Here is a 27,803-nt window from a genome sequence, read left to right as displayed (position 1 = left end):
TTTTCAATTTTGCAGATTCTATTAAATCAACTGAATTTATTAAGTGATAATATGGTTTTTGTTTTTATTAATTAGAAATCTAGCTCTCCAGGGAAGCTTCTGAGTAGTGTGCAGAACTACTGCTCATAACCTAAGCCGTAATCAGTTCAGATGAAAGGAAAGGCACCTGGTGCTTTATCATGCGTAAGGACAGCAGTTCTGGAAACTGGGAAGACAGTCCTGGCTTTTTATTTCTGGATTTGGAGGATCCCAACTTGGGAACAACCAGTGTCACTGGTGGCCGTCTTTATTTCCAAAGCCGCACCAAGTTAGGAGATTAATTTTTAGAATCTAAAAGTCAGGGAGTAAAATGGGCATTTGAAATTTTGTTTTATCATCTCTAGTGTACTGAGCACTGGTAGCTGAAACAGCAGAATGAGTCAGAGAAAATTCTTGCCTGAGGGAACTATAATCCAGGATAACTGAGCTGTTGTACGTATGTGTGAGAGTATTGTCACAAAGAAGCAGCAGCCTTGGAAGCTTAGATCCATTTCCATATTGTCAACTTTTAAAAATTTTTCTATTGCTCTGAGTCAGCATTTTAGATATAACTAATTTGTTTCCCAAGAAAAAGTAAGATTAGAAGAGAAGAAAGAGAATGTATAGAGGAGAAACCTATTTGGAAGACGATGCTATCATATGACATTTCATCCATACGTGCCTTTGTTTAGGTGGCTGGCTAGCTGAGAAGTGCTTGAAACCAAATTTGACAGTGTTCTTTCTCTTGGATCCCTAGATTCTTGAAGTGAAAAGTCCAATAAAGCAAAGCAAATCAGATAAGCAAATAAAGAATGGTGAATGTGACAAGGTAGGTTTCCAGTCCTTTACTCTGATGCTGCAGCACTGACCTGTCCTCTGTTTCTTTCTGATTCTCTTGATCATCCTGGCTGGTTCTCCTTTCATTGTCTTCATCAGAAGTGCCCGAGAGTAGTTTATTTTCCAAGTCTTCCTTATCTTTCTCGTATTAAGGTTGGCCTTATGCTATCATTTGCCCTGGTGCCTACATGGTGGCAGGGATTTCAGGCACATTAAATTGGGAGATAAGAGACTTGGGGTGGAGTTAGAGGGTGAAGAAATGTCAGATGTAAGTGAGCAGGGCATCTGACCCTAGCACACTGTGCTTTCCCCAAGTGTGCATCATTCACCTGAAATCGGACGGCAAGACCTGTTGGGGGTTAGTCTCCTGGTGTGGGCAGTGTCCTGAAGTGCTTTGCAGGGTCAGGACAGGCCTGGCTAATGCTTCACAGACCTCTCCTTTGCCTTCATTGCAAATAGTGGTAGGAATACCCATGCAGCTATGCTAACAAAGACTCATGGGTCTGAGCATGTGGAAGGAGAGGTCACCTCTGCCTTTTCAGGGGAGCTCTTAATAAGCCACGTGCTAATTTGGATAGTAATCTCTATTTCTCATAAGACATTTTTCTGTTCTTTCACTTCCTGTTCACTAGTAATGTTAGATATGTTTGCTAATGGGGAAGGCTTTTTTATTTTTATTTTAAGAATTTGCCCTGGAATAAATGGTAATGTGCGTGGGTACTTCTGTGTTCAAACTTAGACTTTTTATTGTAGTTAAAAAGATTCTAAGACAGATGAATTTTTAAAAATTAAAGTAGACTCCGACACCTCGCAACTTATCATTGAGCTCCCCTTCTCTCTAGAGGCATTGTTGGGAGTAGTGAGGTTCACTTGAATCTTGTTGAGAGAAAACAAGTATACGAATTGTTCCTTTTAAAAAAGCTGGCTTGATAAAGGCAATAGTTGGCCAAGACAGACTTGATCTTCTAGGGCCTTGGGCACAGAATCCACGCAGCCTGATTGCGGTAGAATGAGGGATCTCCAGTTGCTGCTTGTATGTTCTTGTTTATTTAGTCCTGTTTTTTTGAACTGCTTCCTAACATGCTTGTTCTTTGGGGATACTCTTCTCTTTCAGGCATACCTAGATGAACTGGTAGAGCTTCACAGAAGGTTAATGACCTTGAGGGAAAGACACATTCTGCAGCAGGTGAGAAATGCATTTTAGCACAACCCTTTCCACTAAGCCTCAAGGCCTAGTTTGTCCTGGGGCAGTGTGAGAGCACCAGGAGGCCACACCAGCCCCACCCTGCCAGCCAAGGCCACCTGCAGAAGTACAGTTGACCCTTGAGCAACATGGGTTTGAATTGCACTGGTTTACTTATATGCAGATATTTTTCAATGAATATACAGTCGGCCCTTCCTATCAACCAGCTGTGGATAGAAAACAGTAATATCGAACAACAATAAAAAAATAAATAAATAAAAAATTTTAACCCCCCCTAAAAAACCAAACCCAGTATTTTCGACCTGCAGTTGGGAATCTGTGTGTGCAGGAGGTCGACAGTATGCACTGTTCTACACCATTTTATACAAGGAACTTGAGCATCTGAGGGTTTGGCTATGGAGTCCTGGAACCAAAATCCTGCAGATACCGAGGGACTGTAGTTAAGTTTTGGGAGAGTCAAAAGTTATACGTGGATGTTCAACTGTGCGGGAGTCGGGGAGCACCCCTAACCTCTGTGCTGTTCAAGGGTCAACTGTATTTTGGGAGCATGCTCACTTCCGAGGCTACCTGGAAGTCTGCTTTAGAGCTTTGTGGTGATTATCTCCCTTCCCTGGTGCCATGAGCAGTGAAGACCAGGCACTTGTAGAGGCGATGGTGCTGGAATAGACCGATCCCTCAGCCGGCTGATGCTGGGACGTGGGCTGAGGGAGGGGATAGTAGAAATGCAGAAACCTTCGGGGCCAGGCTTCTGGTTTCATGGGAAAACAGTGATAAGAATTTCAGTCAAGTGTTGTAAACATTTATGATTCAATTTAGTAACCTTTTGCCAATTATGTTCTAAGGAAAATAAATATTTCCCTCATTTCTCTTATCTTGTGAAACATACATTCTATTATTATGAACTCAACTGTGGAATACTTGTAGAGTGGGGAAACTTCTATTAGTACAATTTGATGTTTTGAGAAGATAAGAGGGGTGGTTTTTAGCTTTCATACAGTTATGTGTGTCCATTGCATTAACAGTGGCTATTGATAAAATATTTTTTCTTTAACACCCAAAGGGAAGGTTGTGTTCTAAATTCCAGCATAGGTTTGTAGATTATTTCACTGTTAATATTTTTTTTTTACCACTTTCAAATGACTTGGAGTTCATACTTAATCTACCCCAGCTGTGTGTGTGCACACGTGTGGTTTTTTAACGTTTAATGGCTGATGGTTACATTTATATTCTGTGTACATTTTTGCTTAAATCTATAAATACACACTCTCAGGCTTGCCAAGTTTCCTGATTGGTCTGATAAGCTTTTTAACCGTTCTAGAGTTTCAGATTTGAACAAAAGACTACAGAGCTATGATTCTTAATTAGGTCTAAGTTGCAATTCCATTTAAGCGAGTATGGGTAAAGTAGCTTACCCTGAGACTTCACTAATATTTTTCTTCAGCTTTCTTCTGCAGAACTCAAAACTGTTTGGCCTGCCATTTACCAATTATTTGGGGCTAATTGACCGAATGGTGATGGTAACTTTATTAGCTGACCTCCCCCTCTTCCCCTCCCAAATGCCAGCTCTGAACCACTGTGGAGCAATTGTCCGATAAAGCTATTAACATACAAGCTGGGCCCAAATAGTGAGTCTGGCAGGAGGGGGAGACAGATGTTTGGACAGGGTTGGGACACCTTTACAAAGGAAGCCCAGCCAGTGAGTGAAGGATACTAGGCCACTGGGCACAGTCTTACCTTGGGGTGTCGCTGGCATTCCCAATTTCACATTGTCCTTTATTTTGACCTTTGAAAGAGTTCTGAGGGAGGATGGCTTAACTTGAGACTTCCGTCGAAGTGGATTATTTTAGTGTTCTAGAGGGAGAGAGTGATCTTTATGAATTTTTAACCTGGCATAAAGGCACTCAAGGGCGCACAGCGTTTCACCCTAATTGCATTCCCAGGCTGCTTGAAAGCTCTTCGTCTTTGGCCTTTTGCCTTGTAATGCAGCTGAGGCTTGTGATTATGATACCATGATGCATGTCCTGTCACGGTTTACTGCTTAATTAATTCTTATTGTAAAACCTAGCACTACGGAGGACCAGTGCTACTCTGCACCTTGAGAGCTGTCCTGTCATGGAGTGCATTCCACAGTCTATGTATTCTTTGCCATGCAGACCTGACACCTGAGACAGAATTTCTAGTAGCCCAGGATCACATCCTAGGTCTTTTCCTATTAAATGCATTGAATCCACTCTGACTCTTTTATTTGGCTCACAGAAGGTGATTAATATCTTTGTATTAATCTGGGGGCACACAGCCCTGGTGCCCAACAGCTAGTTAAACGAACAGAAAGCATTGCATCAAGAGCCTGTGTTAAGCCACTTCTCCATGAGGTAAAAATACAGTACAGTGGATACAGTCACACCTGGATATGTCAGTTACAGGACAGATTAATAATTTGATTCTTCTTTAAGCCACATGTTCTGCCTTTATTTGGAAAGGGAGATGGAGCACTGCTAAACTCCTCAGCAATCCAGCTCTGAGTCTGGATTTGCTTCCTACAGAGGAGGGAAAAAGTCAGGGCTTCCTTCAAGGATACTTTAGTCATTTAGATAACATTTAGTCATTTAATAATTCTATTACACTTTTAGAATTATCTTCCGGGATATGGGGAGTGAGTGGGGTATCACGTATTCCTTCTAACAACATGGAGACCCCTCTCTGAGGAATGCTCTGCTGAAAGTGATTTTTCTCCATCCTGGGAAATTGCCTGTCATGTTTTAGAATCCCCTGTAGATGGAGGGCTGACAGTCTGCCTCTTAACCCAAGGTAGGGCACACGTCACATGGCAAGACAGTGTTCCCCAGTCCATGGCCACGGTCATTCTATGGCAGGGGTGTCAGACTCATTTTCACCAGGGGCTACATCAGCCTCGTGGTTGCCTTCAAAGGGCCAAATGTAATTTAGGACTGTATAAATGTAACTACTCCTTAACAGTTAAGTGAGAGCTCGGCACTGCCACCAAGTAGAAACAAGGTGCCAGGCCGGATAAAATAACGTGGAGGGCCAGATTTGGCCCGCAGGCCTTGTGTTTGCCACCTGTGTTCTATGAGAAGACCTAACTTATCCCCACCCAGACTCCGCTCTGAGCAGACGCAGGTGAAACAGAGCTTGTCTACTAGTACCCACTCAGTTAGGAGGCTGCTACAGGTAGAAAGAACCCTGGTTTTAAAAATACATAATCAGACTAACAATAATGCTTCTACCTTTTTATAATTAAAAACCAGGGTTAGGGGAAGGAATCGCTGATTTAACAAGTGGATCTTCCTTCTTTAAAAAAAAAAAAAGCCCTCACGGTAGCCAAGAAATAATCCATCATGAGCCTTTCACAGCGACCATCATCTCAAGAATGCGTTAAGCAGTGTGCATGCTCTTCCACTTCCCACACGGACCCTGTGTCCTTGCCTGCTTTTCTTGCCTGCAGTCACCCTCTCTTATTATTGTTTTGGAGAGGCATTTGTTATTGCAGTATGATGCAGGGTACTGACACTGAGGTAGGGCCACACTGCATCAACAGAGCAGGGGATGCTGACAGAAAGGCAGAGTGGTGTCCTTCGGGGACTGCCGTGGTGTTTTCAGGCTTTGTGGCTTGTGTCATGGGAGGAAAAGCATGTTAACGCTGTGTTTCTGATGTTCTAACTATCAGGATTCCGGGAAAGGAGCCCACATTTATTTTTCTTTATGAAGTCTACCTAATTGAGGACATGGGTACATGCTCTAATAACTCAAATTATTAATGCCGTTCCCTTTGACAAATAGTCCCGAATGCCCCCAATTGCTGCCACTACTTCTGCTTTTAGGCTGTCTCTGCATCTGCCTTGATGTGTTCCTATAGGCACCCATACAAACGTGGGGCTCATTTGGTGAGATTGATCAGTTCCCCTTTATATCTTTGTGTGTTTGTGGCTGCAGGCGGGGTGGGACGCACTGGTTATGGAGGAAGTAGGAGGACTGTGATTGAAGCCCTGGAAACCTACAAGATATTACAATGCATGTGAGATGACTAAGCTGAATTCCCTAGTGGGCAAATGTGTTTATTTGCTTTAAAATCAAGTGGCTTTTTCAAAAAGGTATTTTTCTGTTTTCTACTTATGAAGTAATTACTGAGCAGCTATATCGAGTCACAGAAAGCTATTTACATAAAAGGGTAAGGTACCTGTCATTTTCCAGGGAAAATGTGGGGCTGTACTTCCTTAACCCCCACATTGTGGTTTTAGTTTGTCATTTCAACTAATTTCCTTCAACTACTGTTCCTGCCTTCTTCCCTCCCCCCTGCAAACTTTTCTTATAATTATTTTTTTTTAAATCCAAGTAGGTCTTTTCTGAGTTTTAGCTTCTGGCGTTTTCCCTGCTTCGTCTGTTTTAGTGCTAATGAAACGGCTGGCAGTCAATGAGGGGAGCAGGAAAGAGCCCGGGGTCTGGCCATCCCTGTGCTGTGGAGTTACTGCCTAGATAGTCAAGGATAACTTTATATTTATATGGTAGTTACAGTCGCATTGCCCTGCTCCGTGTAGTAGTGCAGTTTATAAAGGAGCTTCATTTACCATATCTTATTGGAGCCTCTGCACGGCGCTGTAGGATGGCAGAACAGTTGGCATTTTCCTCATTTTGTAGGTGAGGAAACTGAGGCTCAGAGGTTCTAATGTCCTGTCCAGTGCCATTCAATGCCATTTAAAGTAGTGAGCAGAGTAGAACTCCATAAGCCAAAGCCAGGACTCTATTCTGAATGCTTTGTCCTTTACCTGCTGGCCTGCTAGTTGGGGAGATGAATCACACTCTGGAATAATTGTCATTTGTCTCCATTGTATCAATTAAAAGGCTATTTGTTTCTATCCAGAAAGAGCTCTGAAGAGGCTGTTTGTGTCTCCCCTGAAGTGTACACATTTCTATAGTATTTCTACACAATGGGGCGAAAAAGAATTTACTCTGGAAGGTACTCTTAAGTCAATCGATGTGAAATACGTAGTAACTATGATTGCCTTGAAAGGTTTGTGTGTGTGTGGACATAGCTGGGCGTGTGTCTCTGTGTGTGTGTAGATGTGTGTGTGTGTGGACGTAGCTGGGCGTGTGTCTCTGTGTGTGTGTAGATGTGTGTGTGTGTGGACGTAGCTGGGCATGTGTCTCTGTGTGTGTGTAGATGTGTGTGTGTGTGGACGTAGCTGGGCGTGTGTCTCTGTGTGTGTAGATGTGTGTGTGTGTGGACGTAGCTGGGCGTGTGTCTCTGTGTGTGTGTAGATGTGTGTGTGTGTGGACGTAGCTGGGCGTGTGTCTCTGTGTGTGTGTAGATGTGTGTGTGTGTGGACGTAGCTGGGCGTGTGTCTCTGTGTGTGTGTAGATGTGTGTGTGTGTGGACGTAGCTGGGCGTGTGTCTCTGTGTGTGTGTAGATGTGTGTGTGTGTGGACGTAGCTGGGCGTGTGTCTCTGTGTGTGTAGATGTGTGTGTGTGTGGACGTAGCTGGGCGTGTGTCTCTGTGTGTGTGTAGATGTGTGTGTGTGTGGACGTAGCTGGGCGTGTGTCTCTGTGTGTGTGTAGATGTGTGTGTGTGTGTGGACGTAGCTGGGCGTGTGTCTCTGTGTGTGTGTAGATGTGTGTGTGTGTGGACGTAGCTGGGCGTATGTCTCTGTGTGTGTGTAGATGCGTGTGTCACTTACCCAAAGCTCTGTAACTGTTAACTAACTTAAAGAATGAGGGTCCATTTTAGATCATTTAGTGTTAATAACAAGATCATCCTGCTTGCTAAATTCTTATGTGAATGCTGTCGTTTAGCCACAGTTGGGAATACCCCTTTTAGTAATCTCTTGGTGCATGTATTAGAACCTTAGGTCCAGTGCTTTAAGCAAGGGAGGCTCCCTCTCCACCTACCCCCCATAATAACAGACCTGGATGTAAGTAATTTATAGTCAGTGTGGTGGCTTAAAAGATGCCACTGAGGATGTGGACTTCTGGCCTTCCTGCTCGGCCATCTTTCACATTGTGCATTCGTCCCCGTGAGGGGGAGACAGCCATTGCACTTCCAGGGTTGCCTCTTCATCTCAGACAGGAAGAGGGCAAAGGCACATGCCCGTTGTCCACACGTTTGCTAAAATTTTCCCGAAAGCCCAGTGATTTGTGAAAAATAAATTGTAAATAGAGGTACTACTGAGGGCTGCGTGTGGGTCTGGAGGGGCAGGTACTGTAGCCGGGTGTGTTGCCCCTCCCGGAAAATCAAGCTTCTGTTAGTAAAGAAGAAGGAATAAATGGATATCAGGTAGGCAGTCGATCGTGTATGTCATGGTTTTGCAATGGGAGTAACTTGTTTCATTATTGAACCAATAGTTTTATCTGTAAAAAAAAATAGTCTCAAAGATCGAATAAGGTGATGGCAGCTCAGTCTGGAGTTGTGTGACCATGGACAAGGCTCACAAGGCCTACGCTTCTGTGGAAGTCAAATGTGTCAGGAACGGGGAGCACATTTTCTGTTGAGAGCCACTAACCCGTGTGGAATCGTTCACAAATTACTTTTTTTTAAGAAAATTAATTTTAAGAAGATAATGTCAAAAGTTTTTGCTGTGTTCAACCTGCAATTAGGTAATCTAAAATGTCATTAAATGAATAGGCTAATTAATTAAAAGTATTTTTTCTCTTTTTTAAGATTATTGAACCAACAAGAATTATAACTAAGTGATAGAAAGGGAATAATAGAGACAACTAAAAATAAGTGGAAGAATTTGCCAGTTTTCTCTGTGTATTTTATCTTTCATCTTGGTGCTGATTTCCCATCCCCCCTCCCACACACACAGCTTACTGCAGTCAGCCCCCTCTATCCCCTTTGACCCACAGCAAGCGTATCTAAATCCCACACTACCCAGGCACAGCATCCATCTCTGATCAAAATTATTAATAAAATAGGAACAAAAAGACACATAACATGGTAAAAGATTCTCTCAAGCCAATAACCAGCATTCTTAATGTTGAAATCTTGGATGTGTCCTCCTGAAAGCCAGGGCAAGACAGCAGTACCTCTGTCACCACTTCTGTGTCACGTTTCTGAAGGTTGGAGCCGATGCAATAAGAAATGAGGTGTAACTATTCCAAACGGGGAGACAAAGGCATCCTTTCTCAGGTTAATAACTTATCACCCCCAAATATACCAGGGAGCCAACTGAACATGACTATAAGTAATAAATAGAGATTTTTATTCATTTTTTGTTGAGGTATAACAAAGTGTAAAGCTATGCAAATTTTAACAGAGTGAATGCATCTTTTATATCTAAGCAACAACATGGTTCCCGCACCCTAAGAAGGCTCCCTGAAGCCCCGCTTCCAGTCACTCACTACCCATGATCTTCAGGGGGGGAAATCGTACATGGTTTCCATTTTTTTCTTTGTGGGTTCCTGCACTTTTTAAAAGTTCAACAATAATGTAATCAGAAAGAAAAATGTTCTTCACTATATATGTGTGGATGCGTTTGTGTGTGTGTGTGTGTGCACTTTTTTTTTAAGTAAGGAATTTTGTTAATTCCAGACCGGGATTTCCATATATGTAGTAGGTATAGTTACTCTCCATTCAGTCAATAACTAAGAGTTAAAGTGGTCTTGAAACTGTATCTCCCCCTAACAATCCACTCTCATTCCTACCTCTACGGTAAAATAGTTTGTTGATAACCTGAAAGCATGAAGCAGTTTAAAGGATATGAATGATGAGAACAAGTAATCTGCTCTCATTCAGAATTTCAAAGGGTTAATATTCCTTTGGCTTACAAATTGGCTAAGAGACACTTTGGTGCCCTTAATAGTATAGGAACTTCTTACTATATATGTCAGATGTTCCATATTTGACCCCTTCCATCTCTCTCTCTTTGCTTTTTAATGTCCATTTATTATTGTCCAAACTTTCTCTTCTTTTCTAGATTGTGAACCTTATAGAAGAAACTGGACACTTTCATATCACAAACACAACATTTGATTTTGACCTTTGCTCGCTGGACAAAACCACAGTCCGTAAACTACAGAGTTACCTGGAAACATCTGGAACATCCTGAGGGTACAACAACTGGATGCATCAAAAACTCTTGGGGTTTTTTTTTTTTTTGGTTGTGATTTTTTTGTTGTTGTTGTTTATAAGAAAACACTCAGAATGATGCAACCAAAAGGGAAAAAATAAAAATCAAGCAACCTTCAGCTTTATTTTTCTTTGAAGCCAGTCATCATCTCTTGATAAAGGAGAGGTTAAGCAAACCAGCCTCAGCGGACCACTCTTCTCTCCAAGGAAATCCCCGGGAAGAGTTTGCCTGGATAGCCTTGAAAACAAACAAATCAAACACAACACAAGAAAACTTAAAGAATGTGTATGGTATCATGTATCTCTCTCTGTGGTGGTTCATTCCACAGGACGAATGCGTATTCAACACACTGCCTTATTACATAACTGATCTATTTATTATTGCATACAGATACCCGAAAGTCGTTGAGGGAATGACACCACAAGACATTATAAGTACTTGGTCCCGTGGATGCTCTTTCAATGCAGCGCCCTTGCCATCCCGAGCCCAGTGACCTTACTCGTATACCGTGCCGCTCTCCACCAACTTTTTCCAACTCCTTTGACTCGTTGCAGTCTGTTTTTCCACCTTGTGTTTTTCCAGTTCTAGGACACAGACGATCAACTGGGGGGACCAAATAACCACCCCGATTTTCTTCTTTGTGGTCTTTCTCCTGAAAGTCGGGGCCCAGTCCTTGGCTGTATCCATACAATGATCTTGGACCATGGTAGAAAAAGCACCAAATAGGATCGTGACTTCCTGTCTAGCCTTAGTCAACAAACCTGTAGGACTTGCAAACAGAAGTGTACGCGTGAACGTCCTGCCCCCAGCACTGTTGAGCTGTCGTCAGCACTCACTCTGGTGTCCGTGTCACTGTTACAATATTAGATAAATACGGAAGTAAAGGCATTCCAGAGGATCATCAGTTTTACAAAAAGGAATTCTGGTTCTGTTTTCTAAAGAAATGTTGTAGAAATTCTTAATTTGGATCTATTTATTAGTAAGAGCTTCAGCTTTCTTCAGCTGCCAGTGTGTCATTCATCTTAACCATAAAACCTGGAATAAGAGATTTTTGTTTGTTCACATATGATCCCCTTAGACTCTTTTTATATTTGGAAAATTAAAATCCTTGGGGGAAATTCTTGGTTATTCTGCTGTAACAGATTATGTATTAACTTGTAGATTCAGTGGTTCGATACCTGTTTAGTCACGTGCTTATGTTTCCAGAAGGATTTCCTGTATTGGTGAAAATAAAGGTGGTTGGGGAGGGGGGATATTTTTGTTCTTGATGTACCCTGTTTCGAAACTAGAAACCTTTCCTGTGGCATGCAAAAGAAAGCAAATTATTTTTAAAGAAAAAAACAAAAAACAAAACCAAAGTACTTTTGGTGTCATTATTCCATCCCCTCCATAAATGGAGAAAATGCAAAGTGAAAACAGCTCATCTTTCAAGTTTTTGCTAGGAACTCAACTAAAAAGAAAAATGAAGAAATACTTCTGGATCCAAAGGTTCGTTCACTGGATCAGCCTTAAGAAAGTCTCTATCTGTGCTGATAGCCCAGTGTCTCCCGTGTTTGTTCCCATGCCAGACGCTGTCTTTTCATACAGAGATTAACTCGTGTCTGTACAGACAACGGGCTTTCCAGACCCATTCTTTCGGGCAGTAATGTAAATGAAGATTGATAATGGAGTTATTTCTGCATTTTAAAAAGGGGGATTTTTTTTTTTACCTTTGTCTCTTTCTATCCAAAGACACTATTTTTTCCTTTAAAAAAATTAATACAACCATGCTTCTTGTAAATTACTTCTCTGAAGCATCCTCCCTGAGGACAATGTACGTTTTCAATCATGTTACGATTTTTGATGATTGACACAAACTGTCCTTGAAGCATTTGTGGTCTGGTCCACTTCTCAATGATTAGTTAGAGAAACTTCCTGAGTTGTTTTAGGTGACTGATGAATCGTGTGATTTTAGTTGTGCTTTGTTTTGTTTTGAACTTTACAGGTAAAAGGGGAGGCCAGTGCTTGAATGGAATTATTTGCAAAATTTAAAACTCTTTAAAATTTCTAACTGCTAATTCACATATCCTAATGAAGCTAGAAATGTATGTGGTGTATCTGAAATATCTGTGTAGTTTAACTAGGAATGTGTGTATGTAGTTTGGCCATTTTTATTTTTGTAACTAAATTGTGTGGCAAAAACTGATTTGGCAATGTAAAGATTTTGTTGTTGTTGTTCCTTAGGTTACTAAGCAAGTAACTAAGTAACACAAATGATCAAACAAAATGGTTAAGAAGAAGAGACATTATTACAGCGATAAAATTTAGATGCACAGTTCAGGTGATAAGGCGAATGTCTTCAGAATACTGTCAGTGTAAGTTTGCGGTCGATAACAAAATCTGGGAAAAACTATCCATCTGCTACTTGTGGATGAACAAAAGGAGTTTTCCACAAAATTCTGGTAGAATAAGAGTCTCATTGTTAAGTTTTTAGAAGTTATACCCTTGCTTTCATCTAAGTTATAAATGCAGAAATAATAAATCCCCTTTCAATTAATTTCAAAAAGCTATACTTCTCTTAAAGGAACCCACTCAGTTCTGCCACATTTCTGTACACTCATCTTTGAAACCTGTTAAAAAATGGTCTGGGCACATGTGTGTCCTGACAGTGGCTTTGGTTTTTAAGCACACACACAAAAATGGCAGGGTTTCATTTCTTCGGTGTATATACGTATAAATAGATGTTTCAAATAAAATGAATTGGGTGAGTGTGAATATAGTTTGAGCCAGCCCAGATATGATAAACTTTCTTTAAAATTTTTCCCCAGTAATTTGAGGAGAAAAGTGTATGTACAGAACTTCGCCCTAATGCATTAGCTGCTGCCTCTGGTTTTGCTGCAGAGTAAGTAGGAGAGCAGGTGCTTCTGTCTCAGCATGTGGCAGTCATGTCAGCAACACCATTTGCAGTTGTTTTGTTCCTTTGCCATAATCCATCTCTCTGTGTAGACAAATAGGCATGTCTATATATGCTTGTATATTGTGTCAGAGTAGGGAAGAATGTGAAAACGTTAAACTAGAGGGAAAAAAAAATCATAGGAGAGCATCCTAAACATTTTTAAATTGCTAAGCAAACCTCTCTAATCTGAATAATTATGCACCTTTTTGTGGAAAGAGCCAATACATTTGGCTTTCTTCCACCAAAAAAAAATAATGTTTCTACAGATAATTTCTACAGACTCAGCTCATCTTTATAAAAGACTGATCAGGCCTGCATAAAGCCCTGTGCATGTTAACGACTTAACATACGTGTTTAAGAGAAGAGACTTTATCTTAAATGTTTTAACTCTGCCTAGGTAATGGAGTTGGGTATTCAGTGTTGGAAATGGTCAGTGTTTGTGTTTGGTGGCTGGTGTTCATTTTTCTCTCTGTGGATGTGATCAGTTCTGGAGTAGTTTGCTGTATGTTCATTACTTTCCACCTTGAGCGCTGTGTGTGTACTGCATCCACACACAGAGATACGCACGCATATTATAAACTTGCTTTGGACTGTTGCTCTAAAACCAAGACTGTGATGCCGAGTCTACTACAACTGCAATGAATGTAGAGGAGTCAGTCCCCACTGTTTAGTCTCGGGCTGGAAGTCTACATCTTTGACCCCTTGTTTTATATGATGCTTTTTGTGACGTAGGCATTGCCATCCCTGAATGTTCCTTGTAAAGACGCATCGAAGAAGTCAATTTAAAAGGAAGACAAAGCCACCACTGTCTGTAAACTGTAAATATGTATTTTGGCACTTATACTCCACTATTCTGAAAATAGAGTTTTGATGGAAATGCTGACAGATCCTGAACGGTGGCCAGAGCTACCATGCAGTGCAAAAATAAATTAAGTAAAAATGTATTCTTGAGATTAATAATGCAAGGCCAATACATTTTATAAATCTGTCAGTATCTTTTTAAATGGAGTGTGTATGTGTAGTTTTGTTGAAAGATACACTGTGTATGTGTGTGTAGATGCTATTATGTGAACAACAAGGCATTCGTAAGATGTATTTCCCATCTCTAAAACCCATGTTGAAATGTAAGTACAGATTGACAGAAATAGCTGTTTTTCTTAAATTCATATCTAATCTATCGTGGCTCCATGTTTTTTACAATGTATAGTCTTACTGATTTGTTAAGAGTCATTTGACCAAAGCTTGGTTTTGCTTTGCATACAGAAAAATGAGCCCCTACCCTTTCTCAAGAAGAGATGCTGGTCCTAAGGAAGAAGGAATGGAGAGATGAAACCAATTGTGTCTGAGCACCGTTTTCTGTGCCCTAGAACCAGTACGTTTTTTAAACTCTATAGCGTTGGGCAAAAAATGGTGGCACATGTTTTTGGAATAAATCAGGTTACTTGTGCATGGTATTTTTTCATTTTCCCCTATATCTCTGGAAACTTTTGTTCATAAACTGAACAACATGCACTGGATAGAATCAGTCTTCTGACAGAGGCCCTGCAGTTACTTTAGCAGCAAGAAATGCTACCTTACTTAGACAGGAAGGAGAAAAACCACTTCAACAAAGAGAGTAGAATGCTTTTAGTTTGGCAAATAGCCAGGGAGTTGGATGGAAGGCTCTTTTTAATAGTGAAGGGACATCAAATTTGAGAAACTAGCAGTATCTGCGAGCTGACAAGCCATGGAGAAGATAGTGGCGGACTGTCTTGCATCTTATCTCCCAGAACGTGACTGTAGGTGTGGAAGCGTCAGTCCCAGATGGGCTTGGCTGACAGTTAAGCTTTCTAATGACCAGACTGGAATTGGACTAATCTCTTCTCTTGTTTCAGCATAGATATTCATTTGTTTATTTCAAAATAATGGCCCTGCATTTTTCTCCAGCCTGGAGAAAGTCCAGATGGGCATCCTGGGCCCCCTGAAGACTCAGGATGTTGTCACCAAGTGGTCTCACACAGGAAGTGTGCTGAGCTACAGTTTTCCCAAGACATTTGTTCCACCGCCTCTCAATTGTGTTCCCACTCGGATATGCAAGGAGTCCTGGCGGGAGATGGCAGCTTAACTGAGGCCTGATACCCAGACCTCCCTGCTTGGTAATTCAGGAGCGTAGTATCCAAAACTAATGGTCTTGTTTGTTCTGATGAGTAGAGCAACTAAGCATATTTTACTGGTTTCCTTGCCCAGGATACCACCCAAATAGGAAACCCTTCAGTGCTCTGCTTTCTCTGCTGGGGGACAGTATCCACACCTTCCTGCTTATGTGGTCCCTTCTTTAAAGTCAATGCCTGTCTTTTCCAGAGGCTGTTAACTTGCCCTGGGCTGTCAGGTTGGCCTCTTGGTCTTAATTCTCTCTTAATTAAAGAGTAACCTGCATCATTCCTGAGGGCTAAGAAGAGAAATACATGGCACAAACTAAAAACCAGTAATTGTGACTGGGCTCAATAGCTATTAAATAACAATAAAAATAGTCTACCGTGTGAATGGAAAGGCTCCTTGAGGCCACTTTTGTACTAACTCAGGGCACTACCGGGCAACCGCACGGAATAGGTGGTCACAGGAGTGCGGAGACAGGCAGTGAGTGAAGGCAAAGCTATTTGCTCATTTTCCCCTCGTAATCGTGTCTTCCACCACATGCAGTCCCCACCACAGAGTTCTGAAGTTTCAAAAGACTAGAAAGGGATAAATCCAGGCCATTAAAAGAAAATAATCAAAGCTATTGAAAAGATAAAACAAATGAGTCGCACTAAAAAGGCCGTCTGTGCAAGTAATAAGGTTGAAATACTGATACTGATTTCCTAGCCGAGCAGCATTCCTCACACATGTGGTTTGTGTATCCGCATCTGGGTGGGTGGTCTGGTGAGAAGTGCTAAATGCAGCAAGATGGCTTAGTTTTCGAGCAGCGGAGGGAAGCTTTGGGACAGGCTCAGCTGTGGCATCTAAGGCCCCTGCAACATAAAGAGGCTTTCCTTTTGCTTTGTTCCAGGAGGGAAAGTTTTAACTTGGCTTATTCATTTAAATATGAGTCTCTATTCTGCACAGAATCGATCCAAAGGGTAGGAGGTTTTTTTGTGTGTCTGCGCGTGTTTTTTTTTTCTAAAGCACCTCCTTGTCCCTCATCCCAGCCCTAGGGGGTGGGATGGGTAGCATACAATGTAGTAACTCTCCATTTGTTCTAATTTATTCCCTGGGTGCTGGGCAACTATAAACATCTCTTTGAAAGTGATACAATTTTCAATAACACCTTAGTCTAGATACACCAGGGAAGAGTATTAAAGACAAATTATGAATACAGTCTACAAACCTATAGAAGTTGGACTCTCCCGAAGGCACATTTATACGAACAAGAACGCTGAATGAGGTACAGTCAGTTCACAGAGCAGAGATTTGTTAAGGGAATGTTTACTGCTCGGAAAACATGGTGCCTGTCGATGGCTCTTGACAGACGTGAGTCATTGCCAGCTCCTGTCTGAAAGCGGGCTGCTGCTGCATGAGTATTTCTCAGAGGTGGATACTGTAGGTTTTATTTTGACTGTCAGTCGCTTGGGGATAGATCATTGTCCAAATTTTATTTACCTATTTACAGGCTTATTGCCTGTCTTCCCCACTAGAGTGGAAGCCCCACGAGGACAAGGGCTGTCTTGTTCACTGAACAAGGGCTGACTCTCCAGGACCTAGAACAATTCCAGGACATTCTAGGCACCCATGTTTGTTGAACAAAAATGTGGGAGCATTTTGTGGAACACTGATCTCTTTTGACATTTCATTAAAAAATGATTTTGTGTTTAAATAAGTTTGGAAAAGTTGCTTAGTATATGACCCTCTTGAAAATTCATGACATGTTCCAGTATTAAATTTCTGAGAAGCCATATGTTCTAACAACAACAACCAAGCTTGTTGGACTTTATGTAACACAATATTTCCCAAGTTGTGTGTAGCACAACAGCGGTGCACAGATGACGACAGATGTTTTGCCTTTAAGTTCCTGGACCAGAAGAGTTTGTCTAGTAGATTTCATTCTTCAAGGTTCACAACATAAGTTGGGGTGCTACAGGTCCAGGGCAGGACGACGTAGCTATTAATATGCCTGAAAGTAGTTTTCTGGGTTAGGTGATCATTTAACTTACTGTCCAAACTGGGACATTTTTCAGAACGAAATGGGACACTATTAACCATTCAAGGGATAACACAAGTAAGCCTGGGCTGTCTGGCAAACCAGGACCGGAACACATGTTGGGACGTGTTGAACTGAAACCACAACCGCAGATTCTCTACCACTTAGGCATGTGTATGATGAACGGTGTTTGATCGGGCTCATTAGGGTACCAGGAGAGCACCTCCCTCATGGTAGGGGCCAGGCCTTTGAATCCAGGGTGCAAAGGGCATTTTCAACGTTGCTGAAGATCCTTCATGGTTGAATTGTCCCTGGGCCATCCCTCACTTCCCCGCCGCTGTGCCTGTGTTAGCCTGTCATTTGAGTAAATGGAAGGCCAGCATTGACAAGAAGCTCTTTCTACACTATATGCAAGGAGGACCCGTTCCTTATGTTGGGTCCCTGGTCCCTGACTATGTCCCCAGAGCCTACTGCATGTTGAGATTGGGTGGTTTTCCACATAGGATACCTGACACCTTTGCTGGAGAGGCTACCTCTTCATTGCCACCTATGGAGTCATTCTGCCTGCTGCTGTTTCCGGGGGGCTGGCAACCTCCCCACAATGTTGCTGGAGCTGCCCATTCAGCAGGTCTGTCGCTGTTGGAGCCTGTTCTGGAGTATTGCTGTCCTCCACTCTGTCTCCAGGTCCTGCTCCCTGATATCCTTTGATATTTTAGCAATTCATTGGCATGAGTCTTAGTGCAAAACAAGCACTCAAAAAATACTGAGTGAATGGCTGTGAATAAATCTCTTGGCTTGCAAGTGGGTTGTTACATTGATGTCATTCTCTGCTGCCTCTTTCTCAAAAACGTCTCTTATTCTGCTATTAAAGGCAGTCTAGTGTGGTGACTAAAATCACAGACACTGGACTCAGAAAGCCTTGGTTTTGAATCCCAGCTCTGCCATTCCTAGCCCTGTAAGCTGAAGCTTTTCTGACCCTTGGTTTTCTTACCTGTGAGAAGGGATCAGCAGTGTACCTCTGTCTCAAAGGTGTTGTGAAGAGTAGATGTTTATAGAGCACTTAGTACACTGTACCTGTTCTATGGTAAAATGCTCAATAGATGGTAATGATTTTAATTTTTATTATGCTAGTGGAGTCTAATGAGAGCTTTCTGTTCTCTTTGTTGGTGGAGAGTTTTGCCAACACATACGATTGTTCCAGCGTGGTCTCTCATTCAGCCTCAGTTGTCAGCCTGTTGCGATGCGCCCGGTAACACACAGCCATGGCCACTGGCTGTGCTCCAGGCATGTTCTTCAGGGCAGCCATTGGCTGGCTACATAACTGCTGCCTTTGAACTATTTCCAGCCCATGAAAAGGAAAGGGAGGCAGAAGTAAAACATCACAGATTTCAGGTCTCTTTCTGGCCTCAGAGCATAAAACAGAATTGAACACACTTCCACCTGATGAGCTTAGCTGCTGGAGTTGCCGGAGGTAATGTTGGTGAAGCTGAGGTCATAGGTTCAAGACTCCTGTGAGTGCACTGGCTTTCCCCATGCATGGCTACAAACTTCCTAATCCTACAAAACCATGCAACGACTGTCCTGGGTCACAGAGGGACAGCGGGAGAGCGTGTGCTTTCAGACATGACTTTATGACATCTGGGGGAGAGGGTTGATTACACAGTGGGATCATCATTGTCCTCTACACAACTGTGTCACCACTTTGGTGAAGGGTGTTTGGATAGGGGACCATCCTCTTGATAATGTTGGCCATTTCACCTGAATAAGCCCAGGTTGTGACCTCGGTTAGCCAGAGGTTCTGCTCACCATTTAGACCTTAGGGAGAATCCATTTCCTTGTCACTTGCAGCTTCTAGTGGCCATAACATTCCTTGGCTCATGACCCCTTCCCCCATCTTCAAAGTCAGCAGCGTAGCTTATCAAAACCTCTCTCTGACTCAGACCTTCTTCTTCCTCTTCCATCCTGTACAGACTCTTATCATTACCTTGAGGCCACCCAGAAATTCCAGGGTAATTTCCTGATACCAAGATCTGTAGTCATAATTATATCTGTCCCTTTGCATGTAAGGTAATTTATTCACAGTTTGGGGGGATTATGATGTGGTCACCTATGTTGGGGCCATTATTGTGCCTACCACAGACGGGGAGATGCCCATGTTAAGACCCCCATCCTTCTGGAAGTTCCAGTCCACTTAAAATCTGAGTAGAACTTTCTTGCCCCACGTTAAAAATTAAAACGATCTTGCTACTAGTTCCAATCGTTCATGGTCTTATACTTACTGATTACTGCGGTGGTGATTTTTTCAGAAACTGGAGAAAAATTTTCAGGGAGCCACCTTGAAAGGTTATTTAAGGTTTAGCTGTGGTGCTGGAAATCCAGTCAGTCAGTCACCAGATATTTATTGAGTGCCTACCATGTGCCAGCCACTCTCCCAAGGAGCTTGTGAAAATGTAGCAGCTGTGGCTACAGGATTTCCTTTCCATCTCGATGGGATAGAGACTCTTCACTCCTGATCAACAATGTCTTCATGTGGTTGGAACTTCTTTGAAGCGAGGTACTTAACTGGCAGAGAGACTAAACAGCCTTTCTGGGCTCCCAGCCTTCTTACTGCCATTGCTGATGGCAATTTTTTAAAATCTGATCTGAATCACAAGCTTTTTAAAGGATAGCTCTGAATAAACAGTTCAACTTAAAGCCCTACGCTGACGGAACAGAGGAGCCAGCCCCGCAGTGGCGGCCACAGAGTCGGTGCGTAGTTGCTCCTTGCTGCTCTGGCTTGTTGAATAAAGATGCAGAGGTTGATGACCTCAGCTTCATCATACACCATCTAACTCCTTGGTTCCCATGGGCTCAGCTGTGGTCCGGTTTCACCAGAATCACCTAGGGAGCTTTCACATCCTGCTCCTGTTCCAGAAGTTCTCAGTCAGTTCTGCACAGGGCTTGGGGTATCGGCATTTTCAGGTGCTCCTCAGACTATTCTAATGTGAAGCCAGCGTGGGAGTGTAAAAAATAAAGTCCTGTTCCCACTGCCAGAGATTTTGATGCAATAAGCCGAGGGCTGGGGCACAAATCCTGACCGTTCAAGTTCCTCTGGGATTCTAATGTGCAGCTAGATTTGGGGGGCTTCTGTCCTAGCAACAATCTTTCAGCTGTCTGGGTTTTGTTTCCCAGGGGTCCCTGAGGCTAATCAGGGACTTGTTACCAACACACATTCCTGGGGTCCATCTCTATCCCTGGCTTCCGGACCCAGACTCTGGGGGCAGTGCCTAGAGGGCTGCAGGTTTAACACATGCTCCAGATGGTTCTTATCAGGGAATTGTAGGGAACACTGATGGCTAACCAGGATCCTGAGGCAAAGGGCTTTAAGTTGGGTCTTTACTTACATAGAGCAATTTAGCCCACAAACCCACTGTCAGGCCAGGCATTTGGCCGATACTCCTGGGGCTGGGCGAGTGGTGTCTGAAGGACATGTGTGAGGAAGATGGGCTAGGTGTCACACTAGTGGCATGGAATACTTCTGCCCCTGAGTGATTCTGCTTGGACTTTGTGCGTGCTGATGGTCACCTGGCAAGTGACATGTAGCTTTGTTAGGTCATCTGATAGGTTAGCAATAAGAAAGGGGAGGGCTGTTCTAAAGCACTGTGCATAGGAAAGGTGCAAATCCATGCAAATCCATCTGAATGAAAATAAACCAGAAGTACTTATGAGTGCAGCAATCGAATTTTCTCTGATGGAGACAACATGTTGGCAGTGAAAGCTTTAGTCTGTTCTGATTCCACAAACCTGCACCAAGTATACATTTTTAAGGTTTCTTTTACATAATCAAATTTATTAGTAATTCAAGTATAGAAAATAACTGGTTATTCTTGCCTTTTTTTTTTTTTTTTTTTGCTTTTCAATGAATGCATTATTTTCTCATGTCTCTCTACTCAGTAACCAAGGTCAACAAATTGTTTCCCTGAAATGACGTAGCCTTCTCCTGGGGTGGCATATAGCAGCTTTGTTAGCCTGAATTTTTGTACAGCCGTCAAGCCCTCCTCACAGGTGATTTTCCGGTGGATTTACATAGTCAAATCAGCAGTGCATCCATCATGTCCTCGCACCTAACCAATCTCTAAAAACTCAGTGGCATGCGCCCCGCCAGGAATCTCCCCAGTCTTGATTGCAGACCTGGGCTTGTGACCTAAAGGAAGAGAGGTTTCACGTTAGGCTTTGGATGTGTTCTCTTCTGTAGACCAAAAATGATGGTCATTTCTAGTAAGTTAACTCTCCAGGAAAATATGTATATATATATATTTTTTTTGTCAGTCTACAATGTCAATTTACATTCACAGGCTTCAAGGCCTTTTCTCCAAGGTTCATTATTGATCTTGCATTGAAATCCCTCATGACAATTAGCCTATTTTATGGGAACAAATTTTTGATAAACTGTCTAAAATCATCCAGTATTTTCTCTTTCTTCAAAATGTAAGTCATCCATGTTAAGGTGCCACTGATTTAAAGATATTTTTAAAGGATCTTCAGATATCTCCACTTGATGGCTATACCGCATAACAGATATTTTCTCTAATAAACTGTAATTGCTACCTTTTTTCCCTTCACATTCCACTCCGTGAGTGATTCCTACATTGATTTAATTCTGGGTCAGCCTGTCAATTTCAGTTGGTAGCAAATGGGGAGGAAGGCTGATTTCATGAAGGGCATAAAAATTAGACATTGATTTTTTTTTATCCCCTCCTCTTTCTCTTTCAGTTGGTTTGATTATTGGTGAATAGAACCGTTACATAGGATGGGAACCTAAATAATGTGACAAATCTTGTGAAAACCATTCCTTTGCTTTAATGGAATTTTTGACATAAACTGAAATGGAAGGTGTAGACAAATGAATAATTCTTGGAGTTTTCTTGCTTGTCTAAGGGCAAACTTAGAGTGAAATGTAACCCTGTGTTGTAACAAATTTACCTGTAGTTCGTAGGCTTTGCTTTTTCTTCCTCCCATGTGGCATTTGATTTTGTGTGCCACTGACCTTCTTGAATACAGGTCTTTTTATTGTAAGCTCCTATTATTGCAATAGCATGGTATAAATTATAGTTAAACCAATAAATAATTGTTTATCCTCCTGGCTATTATCCATCCCATGGTGATTCTTTTATCAGTTGTTGACTGAAGTTATTTTCCAGACTGTGAATGAGTGGTGAGGGTACCTAGGTGAAGAAGAGGCCCAATACAGAGCTTAGAGTGAGAGGAGGTGCTAGACAAGAAAATAAAGGTTGCAGAGGAGAGGATGTGCGTTATGAGAGAGTCACTGAAGGCACAGGCGTAGAGGTTTGCGTGGAGTTCCACAGAGCACCAAGTGGGCATGTAACTGAGCCTGCACAGGAAGGCATTCTAAGAAAAGGGAATAGTATGGACAAAGGGGAAAAACAGAGCGCATTGCTCAACTAGTCCTTGAGTTCGGTGTTGCTCAAAGGTAGGATACAGGTAACGGGGAAGCAGGAGGTAAAAGTGGAGAAGTGGGCTAAGTCTAGGTGACGGCAGTCTTTGTTGCCAGACAGAAACATGCGCTTTATCCACTGGATAAACAGGCAGCATGATAAATGGGAGTAGCATGGACAGCTTTGCATTGTTAAGCAGGGTCCCAAGCTCCTCCTCTCGACAAGGTATACACTCTCAGTGCCTTCTGACTCCAAGCTGCTGTGCTCTCACGATACTTGGCATGAACCTCTGTTACCTACATCTCACAGTGTTTTCATTATCCTTGTATCAGTTACCTATTGCTGTGTAAAAAATCGCCCCAATATTTAGCAGCTTAAAACAACATCTTTACTATCTCACAGTTTCTGTGGCATCTAGGCATGGCTTAGATGCCTAGATGCTTAGATGGCTTAGCTGGGTCCTCTGGCTCAGGGTCTCTTCACAAGGCTGCACTCAAGATGCCGGCCAGGCCACAGTCATGTGCTTCCAAGGTCATTTCGTAACTGTTGGTGGGATTCAAATCCTCACAGGCTGTTGGATTTAGGGCCTCTGTTCCTTGCTGGCTGTTGGCCAGAGGATGCCCTTAGTTTGTTGCCATGTGGGCTTCTCCAGCTGACAGCTTCTTTATTCACAGCAGAAAGAGAGAGTGCCAGCAAGGTGCAAGTCATGGTCTTTTATAACCTAGTCACTGAAGTGATATCTATCACTTTTTCCATGTCCTGTCTGTTCATTAGAAGCAAGTCACTGGGTTCAGCCCACATTTAAGGAGAGGCTACCTCAGTTACTGTGTTGATAGGAGGAATCAGAACATGTCATCTGGGTGATTCCTCATTTGGAGGGTCAGCCCTCCTTTTGGATGGAACTTGGTATTTGGATAAGAAGCAATAATGTTTCTTGACCTAAAAGTGCTGGATATCTGGAGTCACTTCCTGATATCCCAGATCCTAGAACAGACCCAAGGAAGCAGGGGAAAGAATTTTCTTCCTTAGCTGGTCTCCATCCTCTTCCCTTGAAGGGAAATGTGGCAGAGCTCCACAGCCCCCATGGGGGAGGAGGGAGAGAAGAATATGTATATTAGAAAGTGTCAGCTTGCATTTCTGTAGACTGCCTGTTTATGCTGCCCCAACTCAACTTTCTGGTTTGTAAATCACAGTCATTTGTCTTTCCCTATGGGACATTTTTAGTGGTTGGAAAGCAACCACCTCCGACTTGCTTTTGGAGCCCATCCCACCCCAAACTTTCCATTGGGATTATGACTCTCTCTCCAATGTGATTGACTCCTGAAGCCCCAACCGGGGCTCGAAGATGGGACCACTCTTTTGCATGGATGTGTATGTAATTGGCTGGTCCAGACAAGGTGACCAAATCTGTATCCAAATCTGCTCCTAGACAAAACTAAAACTTCCTCTTCAGTGACATTTATTTGTTTATGAAACATCTATTGCATGCCTATTGAATATCAATCTCAGTGCTGGTAGGGGAGAATAAAACATAGCGTCAGCCCTGTAGGAGCTTACAGACTCTAGAAGATTTTGAGGTTGGCTTGTCTCATTTCATATAATCTTGCCCTTTGTACAAAAGGGGCATCTAGTAAATGGTTTCAAATATTTATAACAACATATTGTTCCTCAAAATGTTGAAAAATTTGTGTGATCTTCTCTTCACTTTACTTTGAAGCTATGGTGCATATTTAAGGAAGGGTTGAATTTGGCCCAGGCCAAGTCCAAAGAGAGGAGAACCTGCTAGGTAAGTTTGGAGGACGAATGAGAGTGCACAGCAGGTCCCAGACCCAGCTTCCCCACTAGTTTCTTGTTCACCGTCTTCCATCTCTGCTTCCTGTGTTGGTCCAAATCACCTCTATTTGAATGATACTTGCAAAAACACCCCCACAAAGGCACTTCAAGCTGGGGGGGATTAGTGTTAACAAGCCCTCAGTACTATTTGTGTAGTTCTGCCATATATGGGTTCTGTGACCACCCTGAACCGATTTCTCAACTGCAAAACGGGGCTAAGAAAAATACCTTACTTCATTTCTTTATTCAGGAATGTTTTATTGAGCCCTGGCTGGTGTGACTCAGTGGATTGAGCACCAGCCTGAAAACCAAAGGGTCACTGGTTCGATTCCCAGCCAGGACACATGACTGGGTTGCAGGTCAGGTTCCCAGTAGAGAGCGTGTGAGAAGCAAACACACATTGATGTTTCCCTCCTTCTCTTTCTCCTTCCCTTTCCCCTCTCTCTAAAAATAGATAATAAAATCTTAAAAACAAGAACATTATATTGAGAGCACTGTTCTAGACAGTGGGAATTCTGAAGTAAACAAAACAAAGTCCTCTCCTTGTGCAGCTACATTCTAGCTGGGGCAGGGGGCAGGGGTGGGGGCATGGACACTAAACAAATGTGTAGCAGGTTGGGGTAGAGGTGGAATGGAGAAGATGTGAGCAGAGTAGGGAAGATCAGGTGGAGGTGGGGTGCAATGTGTATTGGATGACTCAGGAATGTCCCATTAAGAATGATCTAGGGAGAGTAAAAGGGGCAAGTGCTGTGACTGGCAGGAGAGGGAGGGAGCATCACAAGTGGGAGGAGCAGCACAGAGACCAGCGCAGCTAGAGGGGAGAAACTGAAGGGTGCAACTGAAGGGTGGCTATGTAGGAAACACGGTCAGATCACAGGGGTCTCACTACTGCCTGTACCCAGGACCTGGCTTTCCTCTGAGTGAGACAAGAAGTCATTGGAGAGTTCTGTGCAGATGGGTGGTGTCTTCTGACTGCTGTTCCAGGGATCCTTCTGGAATTTGGGGTGGATTAAATGAGATAATGCAAGATAATCAGCACAAAGCCTAGAACATGGTAAAAATAAAAAACAATAAGTGTTAGTCTCAGGGAAAAGGGACCTATGATCACAAAGCATCAAGCCTTCAGAAACATTTGCAAAGTTCTATGTCTCCCAGATGTATGGCCTTAGATCCTAAGAAATTGAGTTGTTTTTCTAAAGGGTGTTCACTCCATACAAGTGGGGTTTATCTGCTCCTCAGGGTGCACAGGGGCATTCATGGTTGAGAAAACTTGGCTGTTCAGAGTTTAGTGGATCAAAATGATAGCTGTGTTTAAGGATGCCTCTGGAGCAGCTCAGAGCATGCCCACAGAAGGCTGAAGTTGTCCTATGTGCATCTTTGCCAATGGCTTTGTAGAGACTGGATTTATTAACTACCACGTGTGTGCTAAGCCCGTAGACATTCGGAAAAGCCAAGGCTGATTCCAACAGCATGGAGCCAGCCTGAGACTGATGCAGGGAGAGGCAGAAAAGGCAGCAGTGAAGAAGGGGGTGGGCTGCGCTGCCTAATTTAGTGTCAGTACTGACCCAGAACGTAAAAATGAGTGTGTACTGAGAAACAGCAAATTAAGCTTGTTCAAGAGGTTTGCTGAGAGGAAGTGCTTTTTTACGGATTAGACTCTAACTGGAAATTGAAAATGAATACTCAGAAAGGAGTGAGTCCAGAGAAGGGCAATCTAGCTGCTCACCTCTGGCCTTAGAGGCAGCCATGAGGAGCTAGGGAGGAGAGGATTCTGGTTTGCAATTTGAGTGAATTTTAAAAGCAGAGGAAGAAGTGAGGCTTGGAAACTCACTCCTGTCATAAATGAACATCCAGAGGCGCCCGTTCAAGGGAGCCCTGGAAAACTATTGTCCCTGGGATCCGCAGTGTGCCCTGGTGAAGGAGTTTCTCTGAAATTGAGGCCGTCAGGCAATGGGGCTCTTTTTCTCTGTGCTGGGAATAAGAAGGATCCACGAGGTATCAGAGAACCGAGTTCTTTCTAGGCCACTTACCTCTTATATTAGCATTTACTTCAGAGATGGTTAGACCTGGGTATTTTAGCAAATGTGTGTTGTCTGAAAGCTGAAGCAAGCAAGGCAGGGCACTCTCTGTCGCCCACTGTTCGCATTTCCCTTCCTGTTCGCATTTCTGTAGGCCTAGGTTTCCCTTGTGACACTTCTTGTGCCCCCTTTTCTTCCTGTCACATGTTCTCCTTCACTTGCTTTCTTCCCCAGCCATTCTTTTATGCTAGATTTCTCTTCTTTAACCACTTCTATGAAGTGCGTGAAGCAGGGAGTGGTGTGCGTATTTGCAGCGAGCGTTCCACACGTTGGCCATTGCCGCAGCGTTACTTTGGGGGAGAAGTGGCGGCTTTCGTGTCTGCCCCAGGGAAGGAGGGCAGCCTCCTGAAGGGGTCCCAGTGTGAAATAAGAGGTTGATAGTAATTTAGAAAGCAAGAATTTGCCTTCAAAGCTTTGGGAAGGTTTAGCACAGGCTATTTATAATCCATCAGGGGATTTAAAAGAAAATAGGCAGGTTCTGGGATATTGCTATAGATCACCTAGACAAGATGAAAAGACAGAGCTGCTCAGGAAACGTGTTCACAGATAAGACACAAGTTTAAAATGCTGGGCCATGGTCTCAGGGACTTTGACTGATGGCACCTACTAAATAATGTCCAGATGAATGTTCTTCAACAACTACTGATGCTGACCGGCAAAACAACACTGGACAAATGGAGGCCCAAGCAGAAGCCTCAGCAATAAATCTCTGCAGGCCAGCCTTTGCTCAGCGCACTAGGGGCCTGACCCTCTTCTCTTGTCCTCCGACTAGTCTCCTTTCAGCTAACTTTGGAGGAATTGATTCTTCACTCACTTGTTCATTCATTTATTGCCACACATTTGAGCACCTACTCTGTGTTGGATGGGGTATATTTAGAAGAAACAATGCAGCCTCAGCCCTGAAGGACCACATGGGAGGGAGACCGGAAACAAACTTGGCTAATAAAAATAAAATAATGAAATTTGCACAGATCTAGACAAAATAAACCTAGGAGGCACACCTCACTCTGGCAAGTATTTCAGAACTGGGACCTGGTGTTTTCACTCTGGGTTGAAGAGTCTTGAGATATTTCTGAATGATGGGGACTTTCTCCTTCCCCCTTTCATAATCAGGATTAAGTATAAGTGTCAAGAGATGGCATAATAATCAAATTATTCAAAGTTCTTCGAGAAAATAGAAGTGAGCCTGAAATGAACCCAATCCTGACCAGTTTTTCTCCCAACCCAC

The 27,803-nt window shown here is 42.9% G+C and overlaps 1 protein-coding gene across 3 annotated transcripts in view; it reads left to right on the top strand.

Moving 5' to 3' along the window:
- MLLT3 (MLLT3 super elongation complex subunit) overlaps positions 1 to 22,353 on the top strand; it is a 280,687-nt gene extending 258,334 nt beyond the window's left edge. For all 3 annotated transcript variants that reach the window (XM_024558267.4, XM_024558268.3, XM_024558269.4), the window contains 3 exons: positions 776 to 847; positions 1,970 to 2,041; positions 9,989 to 22,353. In XM_024558267.4, the coding sequence (XP_024414035.1) occupies positions 776 to 847; positions 1,970 to 2,041; positions 9,989 to 10,120 (276 nt within the window). In that variant the 3' untranslated portion in view covers positions 10,121 to 22,353. The remainder of the gene's footprint in view (positions 1 to 775; positions 848 to 1,969; positions 2,042 to 9,988) is intronic.
- The last annotated feature ends 5,450 nt before the right edge of the window (positions 22,354 to 27,803 follow it).

This window comes from Desmodus rotundus, chromosome 1 (assembly GCF_022682495.2).
Source record: "Desmodus rotundus isolate HL8 chromosome 1, HLdesRot8A.1, whole genome shotgun sequence".
In the NCBI taxonomy this organism is placed as follows: Eukaryota; Metazoa; Chordata; class Mammalia; order Chiroptera; family Phyllostomidae; genus Desmodus; species Desmodus rotundus.
The sequence above is the reverse complement of the archived record's forward strand: the minus strand, read 5'-3'. Positions and strand labels throughout refer to the sequence as shown.